The sequence below is a fragment of the Styela clava genome, chromosome 10, assembly GCF_964204865.1.
Source record: "Styela clava chromosome 10, kaStyClav1.hap1.2, whole genome shotgun sequence".
Classification (NCBI taxonomy): domain Eukaryota; kingdom Metazoa; phylum Chordata; class Ascidiacea; order Stolidobranchia; family Styelidae; genus Styela; species Styela clava.
Genome location: NC_135259.1, coordinates 20757890 through 20774343, shown reverse-complemented (window position 1 = coordinate 20774343; position 16454 = coordinate 20757890). Strand labels below are relative to the sequence as shown.

At 38.0% G+C, this 16454-nt stretch overlaps 1 protein-coding gene and 1 long non-coding RNA gene across 2 annotated transcripts; both read right to left on the bottom strand.

Moving 5' to 3' along the window:
* Nucleotides 1–211: 211 nt before the first annotated feature.
* Nucleotides 212–1835, bottom strand: LOC144428109 (uncharacterized). The gene is made up of 3 exons (XR_013478095.1): nucleotides 1720–1835; nucleotides 950–1125; nucleotides 212–469 (listed from the first exon to the last, which is right to left on the bottom strand). It is a non-coding gene; the product is annotated as an uncharacterized LOC144428109 (long non-coding RNA).
* Nucleotides 1836–1996: 161 nt separating this feature from the next.
* On the bottom strand, nucleotides 1997–16066 carry LOC120337193 (uncharacterized). The gene is made up of 12 exons (XM_078116696.1): nucleotides 15954–16066; nucleotides 14603–14889; nucleotides 12647–12773; nucleotides 10938–11081; nucleotides 10143–10259; nucleotides 9601–9717; nucleotides 8101–8214; nucleotides 6357–6500; nucleotides 5124–5278; nucleotides 4688–4779; nucleotides 2751–2895; nucleotides 1997–2017 (listed from the first exon to the last, which is right to left on the bottom strand). Exons 1-12 carry the CDS (start codon nucleotides 16030–16032, stop codon nucleotides 1997–1999), a joined length of 1542 nt encoding a protein of 513 aa, XP_077972822.1. The 5' UTR covers nucleotides 16033–16066.
* Between the last annotated feature and the right edge of the window lie 388 nt (nucleotides 16067–16454).

Sequence of the window (16454 nt, the reverse complement as noted above, 5' to 3'; positions counted from 1 at the left end):
CCCGAACTCGTCATAGAACTATAGTAAGAAAAATCGGAATAAAATATGCCTAACACTAACCTGGTACACGTACTACGGGAGTACCCCTATTTTTTTGTCCTACGGTGCGCAGTATCTCACCAAAAATCACCCGTCTTAATCTGTCATATATTTCCAAGAGACACTATTATGACTTTGAGTTCATATTAAGAAGCATTGCATCGATTACCACCACAAGAAATGTATTTTCAAGATAGATTTACAATATTTAATAAAACTAAATTCAATTTGAGTAAAATCTATTTCACATAATTTACTCCTAATTCCGGTCCATGGTCCGGTATATCCAGTCTTCATATTGCACGACGTCCACGAATCCAGCAGGGATGTAACCGACCCCACAATCATGAGGACCGAACGCTGTAACTCCTGCTACATACCAGTCACATGAAGATTTCCTTTGGCACAGCAGAGGTCCGCCGCTGTCACCCTGAAATATTAAGAATATACGTGTGAGCACGAGTGCGTATTTGTTAGAGCAGTAGAAAAAGCAAATGTTCCGATTTTCAGGCTACTCAGAATCACAGCGTACCTAGCATATATATACTGTTCATATCTGGAGTCTTTCTTACCTATCTCTCAAGCCCAAATTAAAATCAGATAACCATCCTTCGCTGAGAATACCTTGCGCATAGAATGATGCCATAATACGATACTTTAAAAAACATTGCGGCTCCCTACATATCATGTGGCAGGCCTTTTTTTAGAGAGTTTAATACATGTGTTTATTACTTGGAGAACACATCTCACAAGGCAAAGATACCTTTCTCTGTTGAGAAGACTTACACCCTAGGTTCGACTTTCTATCTCACCCAAGAAAATATGGCTCACAACATAAAGGTGTCAATTTGTCCGTTGCCTTGTTTGGAGCGAATATATTTAATACTATCTTTAATACAGAGTATCTTACAATGCAAGTGTCTTTTCCACCACTTAGAAGGCCTGCACATAAAGTCCTGGTTGTGACAGCATCTGAATACCCGCTATTAACATAACCTTGCACACAGGCATCGAGAGGGAGGGTTCTGAGTCCAACATGCTTCAATACGGGAGATCCTTCCCTAGTCGGTATATTGGACTTGAAGGCTGAAGATAGAAAATGAAAAATAACTATTGTTATGACCGTACTGTCCTGTTCACAACGCGAGATGGGAGAAAATGAGATCAGTTGCTGCCTGTGCAATGGATTATATAGACCCGGAAGCATATACCAGGTTGTCCATGAAGTCCCTTTACAATTTCAATTTTGTTATGAAGTCAGTTCTCAATATAGCTTAATCAGGTTTGTTGTTTTTCAAACAGTAATTGTTTAAGTATTTTTACTTCATTTAATACATCCGCGAGGGCCAAAACAATATATGGTATCGATGAATTCTCTTTGCAATTTTAAAACATTTTTGGACTTTATAGACACCCTATAAAAACTTCGTATCAGAAAAGTGTGGCTGGGATCAATCCCGTAAGATAGTTAGATACAACGTTCTAACACCCTTCCTTGCACAAAAGACTCTGTGGCTCATTAACTTTCGCGTGCACGAGAAAAACTACAGGAAATGCAAAGTAAATCCTTCCGTAAAGGTAGACACTTCGACTTTAATAATTAAAGTGAGAATTACCACTCAGTAGCAAAAAACAGCACCATCATTCAGTGCTACTACATTCAAAGTTACAATTACTTACCAACTCCCCATCCGGGAGCAAAGCACTTCAAATCTTGGTCCGTTTTTTCTCCGTTTGGTAGACAGACTTTACGTACGGCATCGTTGAATTTGAGAGGAGATTTCAACTGTTTGAAAAAATTGAATTATTTATAAAAGAATTTGCTAAAAGCATGACCACGTGCAATCACTCGAAGTAATGAGAACTCAAAGTCACTGGCGACCAATGGAATGACAGGAATTACTCGAAATTTATTCAATTATATTTGTCACTCAGAAAGGAGTAAAGGAGACTCATTTCAGAGCCAAGTTACAGACAACTGAAATGTTAACAGTTAAACTGTAAATACTTAAAGCAGTGCACAACGTGTACTAACTCAGAGTTAAAGAAGACTCACAAGAGACGAACTACCTATCCGTCCGCTGTATGTGGAGGAGTTCAGCGGGTTCGCAAGAACCTGTTCTTGGAATGTCGTGATAATCACCGGCTCATGTTTTGTATTTTAAACGTTAGACGACTCTTATATGCAACTCATCTGACGACTAGTGGTATAATTGGCGTTTCGAAAGTGATGTATTAGATTCGTGTTGATTCATTTTGACTGTAACGCGTATTGTCGAGAGGGTATACGGCGGCTTATATTTAATCATGTTCAGTAAACTTCCTAACGCTTCCACAGTTTATGGATTAGAAGATGGCCTGTTCAAAAAAGTATCAACTTCTGCTTGGGGGGCATAGCGATCTCAGTATTTCAATTTTCGAGGCAGTTTACGAAATAATGGGAACAAATTGTGAAAGAAATGAAAATTTTTCATTTGATGATGGCATTGGAGCGGAACATCAATGCGGACTTTCAGTGAAATGCGAAGCTTGCCCAGTTTAATGTTACTCACTTTGTGACATACTTGAAATGAAGGAACCTGTTTTTAGTAAGTTCGATACAAAAGAGAAGAAGATCTTTTTGCACAAAACATTTCAAATTGGTGTGCAGCAAGACTCCCCAATCACTTAGAAAAACCTTCATTTAATAAAATAAAAATCACCACACCCACCTTTATCAAAGCAACATCGTCGACAGGGTTTTTGTAATTTGGATGCAGAAATATCTTGCTTGCTTGCGCCCACTGGTGCGTCGATTGGAGATTATCCCGATGGGTTGTTCCAACGAGAATCTTGAGATCTGTAGCAGGGTATGCCCTGAGAAGAGAGGCATAGTATAAGTTGGAATCAATAAAGTTGATAATAAACAATATACACTTTCATATCGATACTAAAAACGTCGGTGTAATAATAACAATTTATGCCAGAAATCGTTGCAACTTTATAGGAAATTAATACCATATAACTGTTTCTCTAATAGTATTGACTCAAACTTCATTAACTGTGCGTCGATCGTTTTTTTACTGGCGCGTCATGAACCACAATAACTCTATATGTATCAATAGCTCTTGCTATTTCAGTGACCGTTACCAGAATTCCGGTTATGTGGAATTAAACACTTCATAGCTGTTTTATTGATCGTATTGCTCTGAACAGCTTCAAATTTTTCATCAAGCGATATTTACGACTACTCGGATTTATGAGAAATTTCTTAAAAAAAATATTTTCAGCTCTCGGTCCATCGCTTGCTGGTTGCTGTTTTTTTCACCTAGCTACTAAACCCGGCTAGAATTCGTGCACAACTGATGAGGAGCAAGCGATATAATCTAATTCTAACCAACGTTTAAATGACTCGGGCTAGGAATGGTTAACCGATTTTAGATGGTTAACGGTTACGATTTATTTTAACTGTTAACTGACATCTCATGTACAAATCATCTTGATAATGTACAATTCTTTCAAAAATGATTACGTCATCGCAAATTTATCTTCCGTGGCGTTTAATTCAAAAGAATATCGCTAACTGTATTGGTGAGGACCTACTAAATATGAAAAATAATTGAAGTACCAAGATTGCTAATTATGAAAATTGGACAATAATTAATTATAAATCAGTTTTCGGTCGAAATATATTGTTCACGATTTTTTTCAAAATCGTATATTCAACGTCAACCAACAAGTGCGTAGTTGATGCTGTTTTTCTTTATATATCTCAAAGTAAAATTTGGACATCAAACACTGAAAAATTGCCACATAAATGACATTTAATAACGGATTCGGGTTTTACTAAAATACTTGCATATGTCCTACCCACGCTGCGTATCTCTTGCAGCAGAGCGATCACGAAACTATCTCGCTTCGTGAATAATTTTGAGCGATACCGGGATAAGGTCACGTGAAATTGCTTTGTAACCATTGTGACGTAACAAGATAAAATTATAAATTATTATGTTAAACGTCACGCTGCGGTTAACCGGTTAATTTTACCCGGTTAACGGTTGTTAAAGTGTTTTTTTGGAATTCCCAGCCCTACTCGCCGCCTATTTCTGTTAATGGTGGATTATGAGTGTTGCCAGAGTATACTTTTTTGGAGAATAGCCACAGATGGATCGGAACAACCGGAACGAGCTAAATCGTGAAAATAGACTTTTTGTGACATAACTTCGTTTCGACAACAGGAGCGCAACTGCGATAAAATGGGTAACAACCGGAATGCCGTCTAAAGCTCACCCCTGCAAATATCTACAACTTTATTCGGTCATTCAACTTATTTGACTTTGTTATTTAAATAAATTTATTTGACTTATTTGACGAATTATTATTTGAACTACTAATCTCACACACATTTATCTTCTACAGGAGTTGGACCCAGGAAACCACTTAGTCGTGTGAAGGCGAGTGTTTTTATTTTGCATAGACGATGCGATAACAACAAATTCTAAATCTGGTGAAATATTTGACAATGTCACTGCATTTGTTTTTACACCAGCGTTCGCTTGAATCTTTATTCGTGAGAGACTATGGTTTATTTTTTATTTAGTCGTTGGGATGCAGCTTTAGATAATATTGTAACAGTCTAATTTGGATAGAAAAATAAACATCATCTTACTCGGCGCAATGTCCTGCAGTCAAGATCCATTGCTTGTGTATGATAATTCCGCCACAGAAAAACTCGTTGGTAGATTTCTGATAAATTGCAGCCTTGAAAAAATATTCACATTCCGTTAAGAAAAAATAATTGAAAAAATTGAGGAGATTTCTAACGTTCTAGCTGGCTGGGGAAAACAAGAGAGAATGCCATGGGGTAATAGAGTACGTTCACTTCAAAGAAGAATACATCGACTGGACGTAATAATTTTCAAGTTTTGTTTTAGTTGTAACAAGTTGAACGAGGTTTTATATGCTAAGACAGTAAGCATAACAGCGCTTTAACCTAATTGTTTTTGAACTTTACAAAACAATATTGTAAGTTACAGTGACAACAGCATAATGTGTCAGCGGTTGCTTGTCTTGAGCGGTGGTGCTTTTTTGAAACATGATCTTACCATTGAGGGCCACATTTTTGGTTTTGATACCACTCCACCTATGACCCTCTGAACCACCGATGACTTCACTGTACTTCCGCATTCACTTCCTCTACTTTTCTTGCAACAGGATGACGGCGTTTGGAAGCGATGGATATGATTTGCTGGGCAGTTTACTGAAAGAAAGAAATATGGGCAAAAGTCAGATTAAGGTTTCAAAAAAGAGGTTTTAATCGTAATATATTTCAATGAAACATATTCAACTTGAAAATAATTGGAACTCGTATTAACTCGTGTATATCTACATAGAAATGGTTATCGGAAATATTGGCTGTGTTTGTACATTCGGTTGGCGTATGTGTACTTCTAATGGTCGTATATGAATTTAAGTCGGCTGTATAAACATATTGAATTGTCTTAAACGCATGTCCGGTTAACTGTATTTTCACATTTAGTTTGTCGTATCATTTGGACATTAGGTTGGCTGTATATACATATCAGATAAATGTATATGCATATTGAATTGATTATACAGTCATGTCTTTTCCGCTCTCTTCAAAATACAATAGTAGTTAAGCACATATCCGTTACTGTTGTACATAAAAATTCACAAACATCGTGGAAATTGATATATTAAACTCATACTATCAGGACATTCTTTTGTGTTACAATCTTCATATTTTTATGAGCAGTCTTTGCACTGAGTAGAAGTGGGTACGTGTATATCTACTTTGTAATGGTTATCGAAAATATTGGGTGTGTTTGTACTTTCGGTTGGCGTATATGTACTCCAAATGGCCGTATATGTATATGAGTTGGCCGTATATACATATTCAATTGGTTGTTTGTGCATGTCAGATTGGCTGTGTATGCATATTAGGTTGATCGTATATGTATGTTGCTTTACTGTATTAGCATAAATTGGTTATGTGCGCATGTCAGATTGGCTGTATATGCACATTTGGTTAATAGTGTATCGATATGGGTGGATTGTATGGGCATTTACAGTTTTTTATGCATGTCCAAATGAATTTATTTGCGTTTTGACTGGCTTTATATGCATATGAGTTATATGCTAATCTTCTCGGACGTATATTCATGTCCAATGATTGACACATCTAATTGATCATATATGTATATGGATTGATTGCTTCAAAATGCAATAGTAGTTAGGTAAATATCAGTTACTACTTGTACTGGGCCATTTTTAGTTATGTACAAACGTTTCACAAAATTGATATATTAGACTCATACCATCGGGACATTCTTTCGTGTTACAATCTCCATATTCTCTTGGGCAGTCTTCGACTTTTTTTCGTTTGCAAGATGATTTGCTTCTGTATCTTGTCCCTCCACCACATAACTTGGAGCACGGACTCCATTGTTTTAGTTTAAGTTCTAAAATGAAAATTGGAAAGTTACTCTACGATAAAGGTATTGATGAACAGACAACTTTGAATATATATGAGATCAGTCATTTTGCAAAAGGTCTTTCATATCTCCGAGCCGTATATGTACATGGTGGTCGCTAGAAAAACAGAAAATTGTCAAACAGTAATTTATTTTTAATAAGAACATAAGTGCATATGTCATATTATACTCATAGATGCTCAAAATGTCGTACGTGCACAATATAGCAGTGTCTAAATCTAGTATAACCGATAAGCAGCCTAGAACCTAAAAGAAATAAAAACGTGTAGAAAAAAATGAGTAGGCAAATATTTTATTCGTATTTGATTGTCTGATCTTCAAATATTTTACATTTCTAGCGACTACCATGCAATGATATTTCTACCCTATATTTCTATACCGGGATGTAGTACATTCTCCAAAATAAGCTCGACATTTCAGAGTGCCGTGTTTACTTCAGAAAACCGAAAAACAGTAAACCTGTATACACTAGGTGCAGGCCAGGGCGAGATAATAACGGCATGAAATGTCACGGCTTCAAGAACTAAATCAAATTAATATAAAATGGGCAAATATCACTACAGTGGATAGTTAAAGATCCAGGCAGGAGGTCATTTTACATATACTGATGTCATGTCATCGGATAAAATTTCCGGACCTCCTGAAGTATGCGCACCAAGATGGCGCACAACCTGAACTCAGGTTGTGTACCAGATTAGGGTTCAGGTTATTCGACATCTTGGTGCGTATACTTCAGGAGCACCAAATTTCCTCCATCTATACCAACGATGGTAGAGCTTGAGTTCTAATTGAACTCGAGTAATCATTTAAATAAATATTCAAAGTGGCTGACTTCTTCTTATTGGAATTACTCGGACCAATTACTCAATTAGCTTTTATTGAGATTTAACCCAATTATTGAAAGAACTTTGAACTCGCTCCGAGACTAGGATGGCCCATGACTCGGATTGACTAGTAACCCGGGGTTTAGGAACGTCTACTCAATTTATTACACTTTTGGATGGTTGTAAACCTAAGTTTTGCCCCCTGGATATATACACTGTAATGCCAAAATTTATTTCGACGCGGTGATTGTTAAATCAGCACGACTAATTCTAATCCAATATTGCCATTTATCGTCTACAAAAAAAAAAAGCGTTTGATAGGTGCTTGCTGGAATGTTCAAGCTTTCCATCAAACAAATCAATTGGACAGATTACGATTAAGTTCATACCCGACCTAGACTGGTAAATGAAGCCTAATAGTTTTCAATGATTAAAAAATTGTCGTTTTTTACTTGTTTTTTCAAATTTGGCTACATGAGAGGCCATACGAACACATTCAGAAGTCAAGGAGATTCATTTATGAATGTAAAGGTACGGCTGACTACTGTAATACCAATAGCCACTAGAATAATTTACTTAAATGAATGGCACGCGCACCCACCGAGAAATAAAAGTTTCCATTTTGAGAAAAGTTAGACGCGACCACTGGAATACCAACCAATAGCTATTTATAAAACTATAAACAATAAAATGGTTCTAATATGAAGCAAATCTACTTATACATTTTTATTCATATTCATTACCTATCTGGCATCGATCGCCGTAGTATCCTATGTTACAATCACATATAACTCTCGTACCAGCTTCCGTGCATTTACCATTCACACATGGGTTGGGATTGCAACTTGCTAGGCTGACTAAAACAAATAAAAAATTTTGTTTAAGCAATGTTCAAACAAAAATATATGGGCTGAATTCCAGCCAAATTAAAGAGGATTATAGCAGATACTGTGCTTTTAAAAAAAAATTTTGGTTTCGAATGTCTGGCTCCAAAGGGAACGGATAGTTAAATTAAAACAAAAAAATAGCAGCTTCCCAGCAATTTTTGCCATCTTCAAGTTTGGCGTAAAAAAGGCGAAAACTTTTAATTGCAAAATATCTCAATAAAATGATTTCAACGTGGGATTAATTGAAACTTTTTTTTATTTAAATAGTAACCTACAAGTATCAAATTCAACAACAGTCGTTGAAAATTGTCAGTCAATGATCCGATTTTTTTAAATTTGTTATGAGTTGCCATTTTCTAATGCACACTGGGATCAAATCCATTGACTCTTGCCCGACAGCAACGTTGCATTATCTACATTTTATCACTACACGGATTCACCGGTGCAAAAGCGTAGAAGAAGGATAAGTAGTTGGGCCCAGAGAAACTCAATATATATAGCAGAGGTTCCTAAAAAAAGGCAGCAAAATGCGATCATTTCTAAACGGGCGGCGTGACGCGCAAATGATGCCACAAAGCTGTTGGAGGGGGCCACAATGCTGGCGTAAAACTGATTTTACTTTCCCCTTTACAAGAAAACTTTCTTCCTAGTTTTAATGATTGACAAGGTTATTTCACAGGGTGTTTGTTTGTTGGGCATGAATTGTTCAAACCTAGTGGAGTTCAAAATCGACCAATCATAATAACACTATAAATACCACTGGAATGATAAACAAGGGGACTGGAGTGCTAAAAACCTCGGCAAGGGGGCCACGAGCCATGATAGGCTGGGAACCACTCATGTAGAGTGTTCGCTAAAAACAACCCAAACTCGAAGTGTGGAGTCTACGTTGCTTAAACAGTTAAATCAGTGGTTTTACGACTTTTCAGACCACAGAAACTATCCAAAAAAGATAAACGTTTTTGTATTCGAGATATAAAATAATCGTTAATTGCATTACGCTTTGGTGAGGTAGTGCAATTCACTAAATTTAATGAAAGTTTTATTTCATTGCACCAGTGTTTGGGCTGATCGCCAAGGTGGGCAAAGTCGAATAGTTTTATCGAATCGAATATTTTAAACGAATTGTCAAATATCAGATATTTTTAATATACATACATACATCGGGCATTCAGAACGCTATGTTGTTGTTATGTAACAATATACGCTGTTGTGTTTATTGCTTGGCGTTCCAAGCTTGGCGTTCAAGTTTTAAAATTTTACCGGTCCGCGAGCTGAAAAAGGTTGAAATCCACTGGTCTAAAAGATTACAGTTTTAATTTTAAAAAAGCAGCAACCCAAAATGTGATCATTCACCTGTTTCACAATGCTTTCCACTGAATCCAGCTCTACATTGGCAAACGTATATAGATCCTGTCCTCAAGCACGATCCTCGGTTCTTGCACGGGTTCGGCAAGCAAGGATTTTTCTCTGCTGTGTGAAAGAAAATTGTTGTTGAAAATCTCACACACTCGAAAGTAATGTCACTGACTACTGACATGTAAAGAGCATTGGAGTACTAATTCAGCAAATAGACCTATTTAGTGGGAGGATTTAAAATATTTAGAACGGGTTCTCTCTTGTATCCACACTTGGAATTATTAAGTAAGCCTTGTTCAACGCAATTTCAAAAACCTACAGCTGACCTATGGAAAGATCGACCTCTAGGGAAGACATCATATCAAGAATATACAGATCACTTGTCGAAACATCACTTGCAAAAAGCAGATTCGATTGGTATATATTGTTCTACTGATATCAAAAATATCAGAGTAATCCGGAATTTTTTTTGTACGGTATACCAATTTCATCGCATTCCTGGTTGACATGGGGCTCGAACTCGTAACCTGTCGTTTTACCTTTTCTTTCACACCTTTCTCCTCTATACCCAGGTCTGCATAAGCAATGAAAAGTGCCATCAGTTGCTCGACAGGCACCACCATTCAGACACGGATTCGAGTCACAGATGTCTTTTTCTACAATGAGAAAAACAGCTTAATCCAAAGCGCAATAGTTTCGCGAAAAAATACTCATTATCTGTACACACGGATTGGGTCGGGGCGTTCTGAATTTTTTTTAATTGCCAAGTCAGACGTATATAGGATAGGATAGGATTTACATAATTATTCCAGGGGAGAGGAAAGCCGATAAGACGGCTTATCCATATGGCGAACCACGGCCTCTCGTCCGGTTACCATTCCAAGTCGGGTATGGGATTAGTTATATTGTTTGTTTTCGAAAGCATGGACTTGGTGGTGGATGAAGCCGTAACCGACCAGCGGTTACGTGAACCACCCAACGACAGCGAGGAGTCCAGCAATCCTCTCGCACATAACCATCTCTGCATGGGATACGAACCTGCGAACCCATGCAGAGTAATTAGAGGTGCGGCGGCGAGCGTATTTCTAACGCTTAGCCCGTTGAGCCACAACGCCGCGCCGGTCATCAGCTAGCGGCTCCGGTCGGAAAACATGGGTTTCCAAGAATATTGACGGCCAACAAGGGGTTTCAAGCTACGAAAAGTTGCTATGTATGATACAGAAAAATGTTTTTGTCTTTCTACATTTCAAAAGGGGGAGAAAGGGTTCCGACCCTCACCCCCTGGATACGCTCCTCCTATCAATAATCTTGTACGCAACGCTAGCCATCCTTACCTTTACATTTAAAAGTATTGCAAGGCCTTGTTCTCTCCTCTTCACACCAGAATGCAGAGATGCAAGTCCGTTTCTTAGGCTTTTGAATTCCTCCACCGCAAGGTTTAGTGCAGGGAGTCCAATTGTCGTCATAAGCTCCGGAAACTGAAGATAAAGAAACGCATTACTCAAATTGTTCCATTATCTTTGTACCCGCGTACATTTGCACCCACGAAGGAATGCTGTTACTGTGGAACGGTTCTAGGAAATTTGCCGTAGGAAATCTCGCCGCAGGAAGTTTTGCCGCATAGGAAAAATCGCCGCACGAGCTTGTACATGTATTTGTGGTAAAAACAGTTAGGTTTTTAAAGTACCTTTTTGTTCGAAAAAGATTTGTTATTTAAGAGCATACCCTGGCCTAACCCTATGAACTCAACTGTTTTTATCACAAATACTTGTTTTACAGCAAAATGCAATTACGGCACGCTGTGGAACGGCTACTATAACTTACGGTGACTGACACGCTAAATTTTAACTTCGCTAGAACCTAATATTTGAGAAAAAAACATCTCCCGCACATTTTTTACTTTTGAAAAAAGCTTGATGAATCCCATTCTAAATTTTCCTTGAATAGTCCTTACGAGCATTTCGGCTCATGGACGTTTCGAACCAGACGTTTCGGCCCTCACAGGCTCTAGTGCAAGATACTTTTACTCGTTACTTCACAATCAAGCCTCATGACGTAATGATGTAATCCAGGAGTATGCAACCTGCTGCCCGCGGGCCAAATGCGACCCACAAAGACAAATTGTACGGCCCGCGAAGAAGTGTCAATTTTGAATATGATGTGCGACCCGCGAAACAAGTTTTTAAGTTAGTTGAATCTGGTACGAGCGAGTATTTCCAATTCATTTGCGTTGCAAAACCTATTCCGGAGTTCAATTTAATATTTATGACGTTGCAATTCCTTTTTTGTGTGTCCAACTACTAGAGGGTCTGTATTAAATGAAGGCCCGCAGGTTAATTCAGTTATTTGTATATGGCCCTCCTGTAGGTTGCACACCCCTGATGTAATGCATCGCGCATCGTTGATGAACATATTTTCTCACTCGAGCCTGCGTGCGTCGTAACGTCTGTTCGGAAACGTCCGTGAGCCGAAATGTTTATAAAAGACGTGTAAGTTTGCCCTCAAATGGAGAAAATTCTCACACGTCCAATAAACATTGGCAATTTTTTTTAGAGAATTCTATCTTTTCGTACCCATTGGGGTATAATTATGTGCGAGAGAATTGGTGGAATCTTCACTGCGGTAGGGTGGTTCACTGGTCGATTACAGCCTCCTCCACCTCTAAGTGCATGCACACAAATAATTGGGTAACTAATCCCATAGCTGGACTGGTAACCGGACGAGAGGTCACGGTTTGCAATATGATCAGTATATACAGATAATTGTCTAACAATCCACATAGCTGGAGTGATAACCAAACGAAAAGCCATATGATTGAGCCGTCTTTAAATCCATGCGTATAAACAAATACCTGACTAACCAATCCCATACCCGACCTGGACTGGTAACCGGACGAGAGGCCGTGGTTCGCCATATGATTAAGCCTTGTTATTGCCTTTCCTATCTCTCGGGGCAAACATTAAAAATAAAATTATGTTACGAGGATGGGCTGACATTTGACCCCCACCCTGTATTGTATATTCATACTCAAATTGATTCTCACCTTCAGCAGTTATGAAGCTAGCTCGTCCCATTTCCTTTGAAGTTTTTACTTTCTCAAGTACGAGTTGTCCGCTTTTACACATCAAGAATTGATTTGGATATTCGGTGGATTCGTACGCGGTTGTACCCTAGGATGAAAAAGAAATAATAAATTATTCGGTGGATATAGGGAAGGAGAGAGAGAGAGAGCAGTGGGGAGGCCATGGCCCTCTAAGGTGCGCAACTTTGCTATTTCGCAGTACCCCCAGACCATTTGCGCAGTAAAATCTCACCTGTAAACAGTAGTGAGACTCAGCCGGTTCGCCCTGGTTCTATAGAACCGTCTCACGGAATTTTATGAGATCAGCGAACCGGTTAGCATTACTGGCTTATCCACTAAAAAAATATGACTTTTGTGTTAGAACCGGCTGACAAAAATTGTGAATCCCACAACTGTCTGTAACATCACATTTCCAAAGCATGGCTCGTCAAATTTTCCAGCGCCGAATAATGAATCAGCTACATATCGAGATTCATCAATGACACATGGACAAAGTGTAAAAAACTATAAGGCACGAAATAAAGTTGGGGAAGCACGAAAACAGGGCGAAACTATTATAATTAAATATGTAGGTAATTTATTCGCATTCTGATAATATGTTAAACTATTGTAATATTTCACAAAGTTGGTAAATTGTTTAGGACTCGGCTAAGTTAGCCTTAAAATATTAATGCTCACTAGAACGAACATTTGCTCAATGTGAAATTTTCTTCGAGGGAACACTGGGAGCGAATAATAAAAACGATATCGTGACCAGTGTTCCCTACAAAAAAATTTTACACTGAGCAAGTGTTTGTTTTAATGAGCATGAATATTTCAAAGCTAAGTTAACAGAGTCCTAAATGATTTACAAACTTTGGGAAATATTACAATAGTAAAATTATTATTAGAATGCGAACGAATTATACAATTAAATTATAATAGTTTCTCCCTGTTTCATGCTCTTTAAACGTTTATACACTTTGTCCATGTTTCTTGCTAAATCTTGATATTTAGCTGATTCATAATTAGGCGAACTTGGATATTGTGTATTGAACTGCAGTTCCTTTCTCCTTGATTACTTTCTACTTCAGATCCGTATGTGGCCTTGAAAAATATGACGAGTAACGCTTCGGAAACGTAAGGTTGCAAGTGCGCGAGAATGAGATTTTACTGCGTAGTTGGTTTGGTGGTACTGCGCAATGGCGGAGTTGCGTACCTTAGAGGAAACCATCATCGTGACATTAGGTGCGATATAAAAAGAGAGTAGAAATATATGCAGATGTGGAGGAAGAGATATGATATAAAAGAGAGAAAGGCAGTATCGAAAGAGCTAGAGAGTGAGAGACGAAGAGAAGGTAAAGCAGGGGCGGGCAAGGTTTTCGGAACAAGGCGAAAGATTTTGCCCATGTAGACTGGCGGGCCATGTAAGTGTGACGTAAAAAGTTACATTTTGTAAACAATATTGACAGTGTTACAGAAGCAAAAATGGAAAACAATAGGCCTCGTGCCAAAACTTTTTTTTTTGTGACAAATTCCTCGAGGTATTTTTAACTAAAGTATCAAAATTTGGTTTTAGTTTGGTTGTGGCAGCATCAGGGGGGCCAGATCAATGGGCCGAATAAGGCCCGCGGGTCGTAGTTTGGCCATGCCAGAGGTTATTAGGGTTGGAGAGAAAGTGAATGAGAGTTGGATAAAGACGCTAATATTAATAGAGATTGAGCGTTTCCGAAGAAAAAGAGAAGGAGTCCAGTATTGGAAAATTGATTGTTTATTATAAATGGACTTGTGCAATTTTCTAGCTGTTTCACTCACAGTGTTGAGAGACTTGTGAGATATTTGAGTAAACGAAAAGTTATGACATTTTTAGGAGAGGTATTAAAAGTCACTCAGGACCAATGGAGAAGAAGGGATACATTCATCAATAAATATTCTCACCTTAAAAAAATGATTCTTCTTTGTCGTGAAGCTACCAGCCCGTTCAAACGATCTGCGACCGTCATATCTATTAATATATATGTACGCATCCACGTCCACCAAGTAATGACGAGTAAAATCTAAAGTCTTGAATGAAGATTCTCCTCGCGTCGCGGTCAGACCAGGTTCGAGTATATTGAACTTTAAAGCGTCAGAAACATCTGCGCTGCACGTAGCAGGATTACCTTTGCTTCCTTTAACGTATTTTGGTGTTGTTTCGTACGTGTGTAGGTAGACAGGAACAGAGGCTGTAAGTAGTAATAGTGGTTAGTGTTGACTTGATTCGATATGTATTCGAGTTACCAATTATTAGAAATAGTTACTCGAGTCATCTTTATGAAAATACTCGTACTCAAGTAACAGATATTAGGTCTAAACTCAGTGATTGACTTGACCTCCGACTCTGTTTCTACTCGAGACTCGACCACTCGACCAGCCCATGAATTTTCAAGTAAGAGGTGGGATTTCTAATTGCCTAGGACTAGGTAGACCTTAACCGTTGGCGATTTATGAGGGTCTAAAAATCGTTTCCATTTTTCTACATTCAGAAAGGACGGGGGCCGATCAGAACCACATCTGCCACCCTAGGTACGTCCCTACCCTCGGATAACTCGTAACTCGCCCGACTTGCAAATTGCACGTACGTTTGTAGATAGACAGGACGCGGCTCTGGAAACAAATAATAATGATTTGTTTCAGTGTTCGTAAATATCGAGTTACGTCGAGTCCCGGTTAATCCGAGCAGGCACAAAAATTTCGGTTATTGATCTCATGACATGCGGTTTTCTCTTCGCACGAGTTAGCCGTTGGGGCATTGTAACGCCATAGCCATAGATAATAAATTGAATTCAGGGTAGGCTTTGTAAAGTAAAAGGTCTGGGAATACTCTCACATATCAAATTGAAAATCAAAAGCTCGTTTCGTGATAATATACAGTTTTTGCTGTTAGTATGCAAGCAAAATGAGTTGAATCTAATGGAACACAATATTCTACAGCAGTGGTTCTCAAACTTTTCAAGCCGCGTCCCCTTTTTAGAATTTGTCATGTCTCGCGCCTTATCTCAAAAGTAACTAACTTACAATAAGCTACAAATACCAGATAGTAATGCGAAAGTATGTTTTATTCAAAGTACACGCTGAAAATATGTGGATGGAACTTAAATAATAACTTAAGGAAATATAAATATCCAAAATAAAGAAAAGTGAATATCCAAAATAAAGCGAGCAAGGTCAAATCTAACAAATATTTTTTTAGCTTCACGTCGCTTCAAAAATTGTCTACCGAAAATCATTAAAACTAAAAAAAACTCACTTTGAGATACGCTGAGTGTGACAGTGATAAATAAAAGGCAAGACGAGAGCCGTTCTTTGGTCATCATGTCTTCTATCATGAAAAATTATATCGAACATATAATCTAAATTTCTATACAAAAAAAAAACGTTTATTATAAAGCAGCACAGATGAACACATACCATAAATTACATTTCATACGTTCATTATAAGCATTTGCCTAAAGTAGCGGTTCCCAAGCTTTTTGTTCGTGCGTTATCAGGGAAAAAACTAACGGCGCACGAAAAAAGACACCCCGTAACAGAGAGTAAATAATAAATAAATCATTAAAATATTTATAATAAAAACAAAATATAAATTTTCAATCATATAATAGTTATGTCAATTCTGTTAACACATTCGCCGCCCCCTTTAGAAACCGCTGGTCTAAAGTATTTTATCTATCTTGACCCAGAACATACCATGAATCCCACTTCATATTCTTACTATAATTATTTGTCCAAAGCTTCATGTTTTTTATCC

What these genes read in the sequence shown, in the direction of transcription:
- LOC120337193 (XM_078116696.1), bottom strand. Translation starts at nt 16,032, where the DNA reads ATGATAGAAGACATGATGACCAAAGAACGGCTCTCGTCTTGCCTTTTA. An exon ending in CAATACTTTTAAATGTAAAG is followed by an intron (nt 10,260 to 10,937) that starts GTAAGGATGGCT and finishes TTCTCATTGTAG; the next exon opens with AAAAAGACATCTGTGACTCG. An exon ending in AGAAAGGTGTGAAAGAAAAG is followed by an intron (nt 9,718 to 10,142) that starts GTAAAACGACAG and finishes TCTTTCACACAG; the next exon opens with CAGAGAAAAATCCTTGCTTG.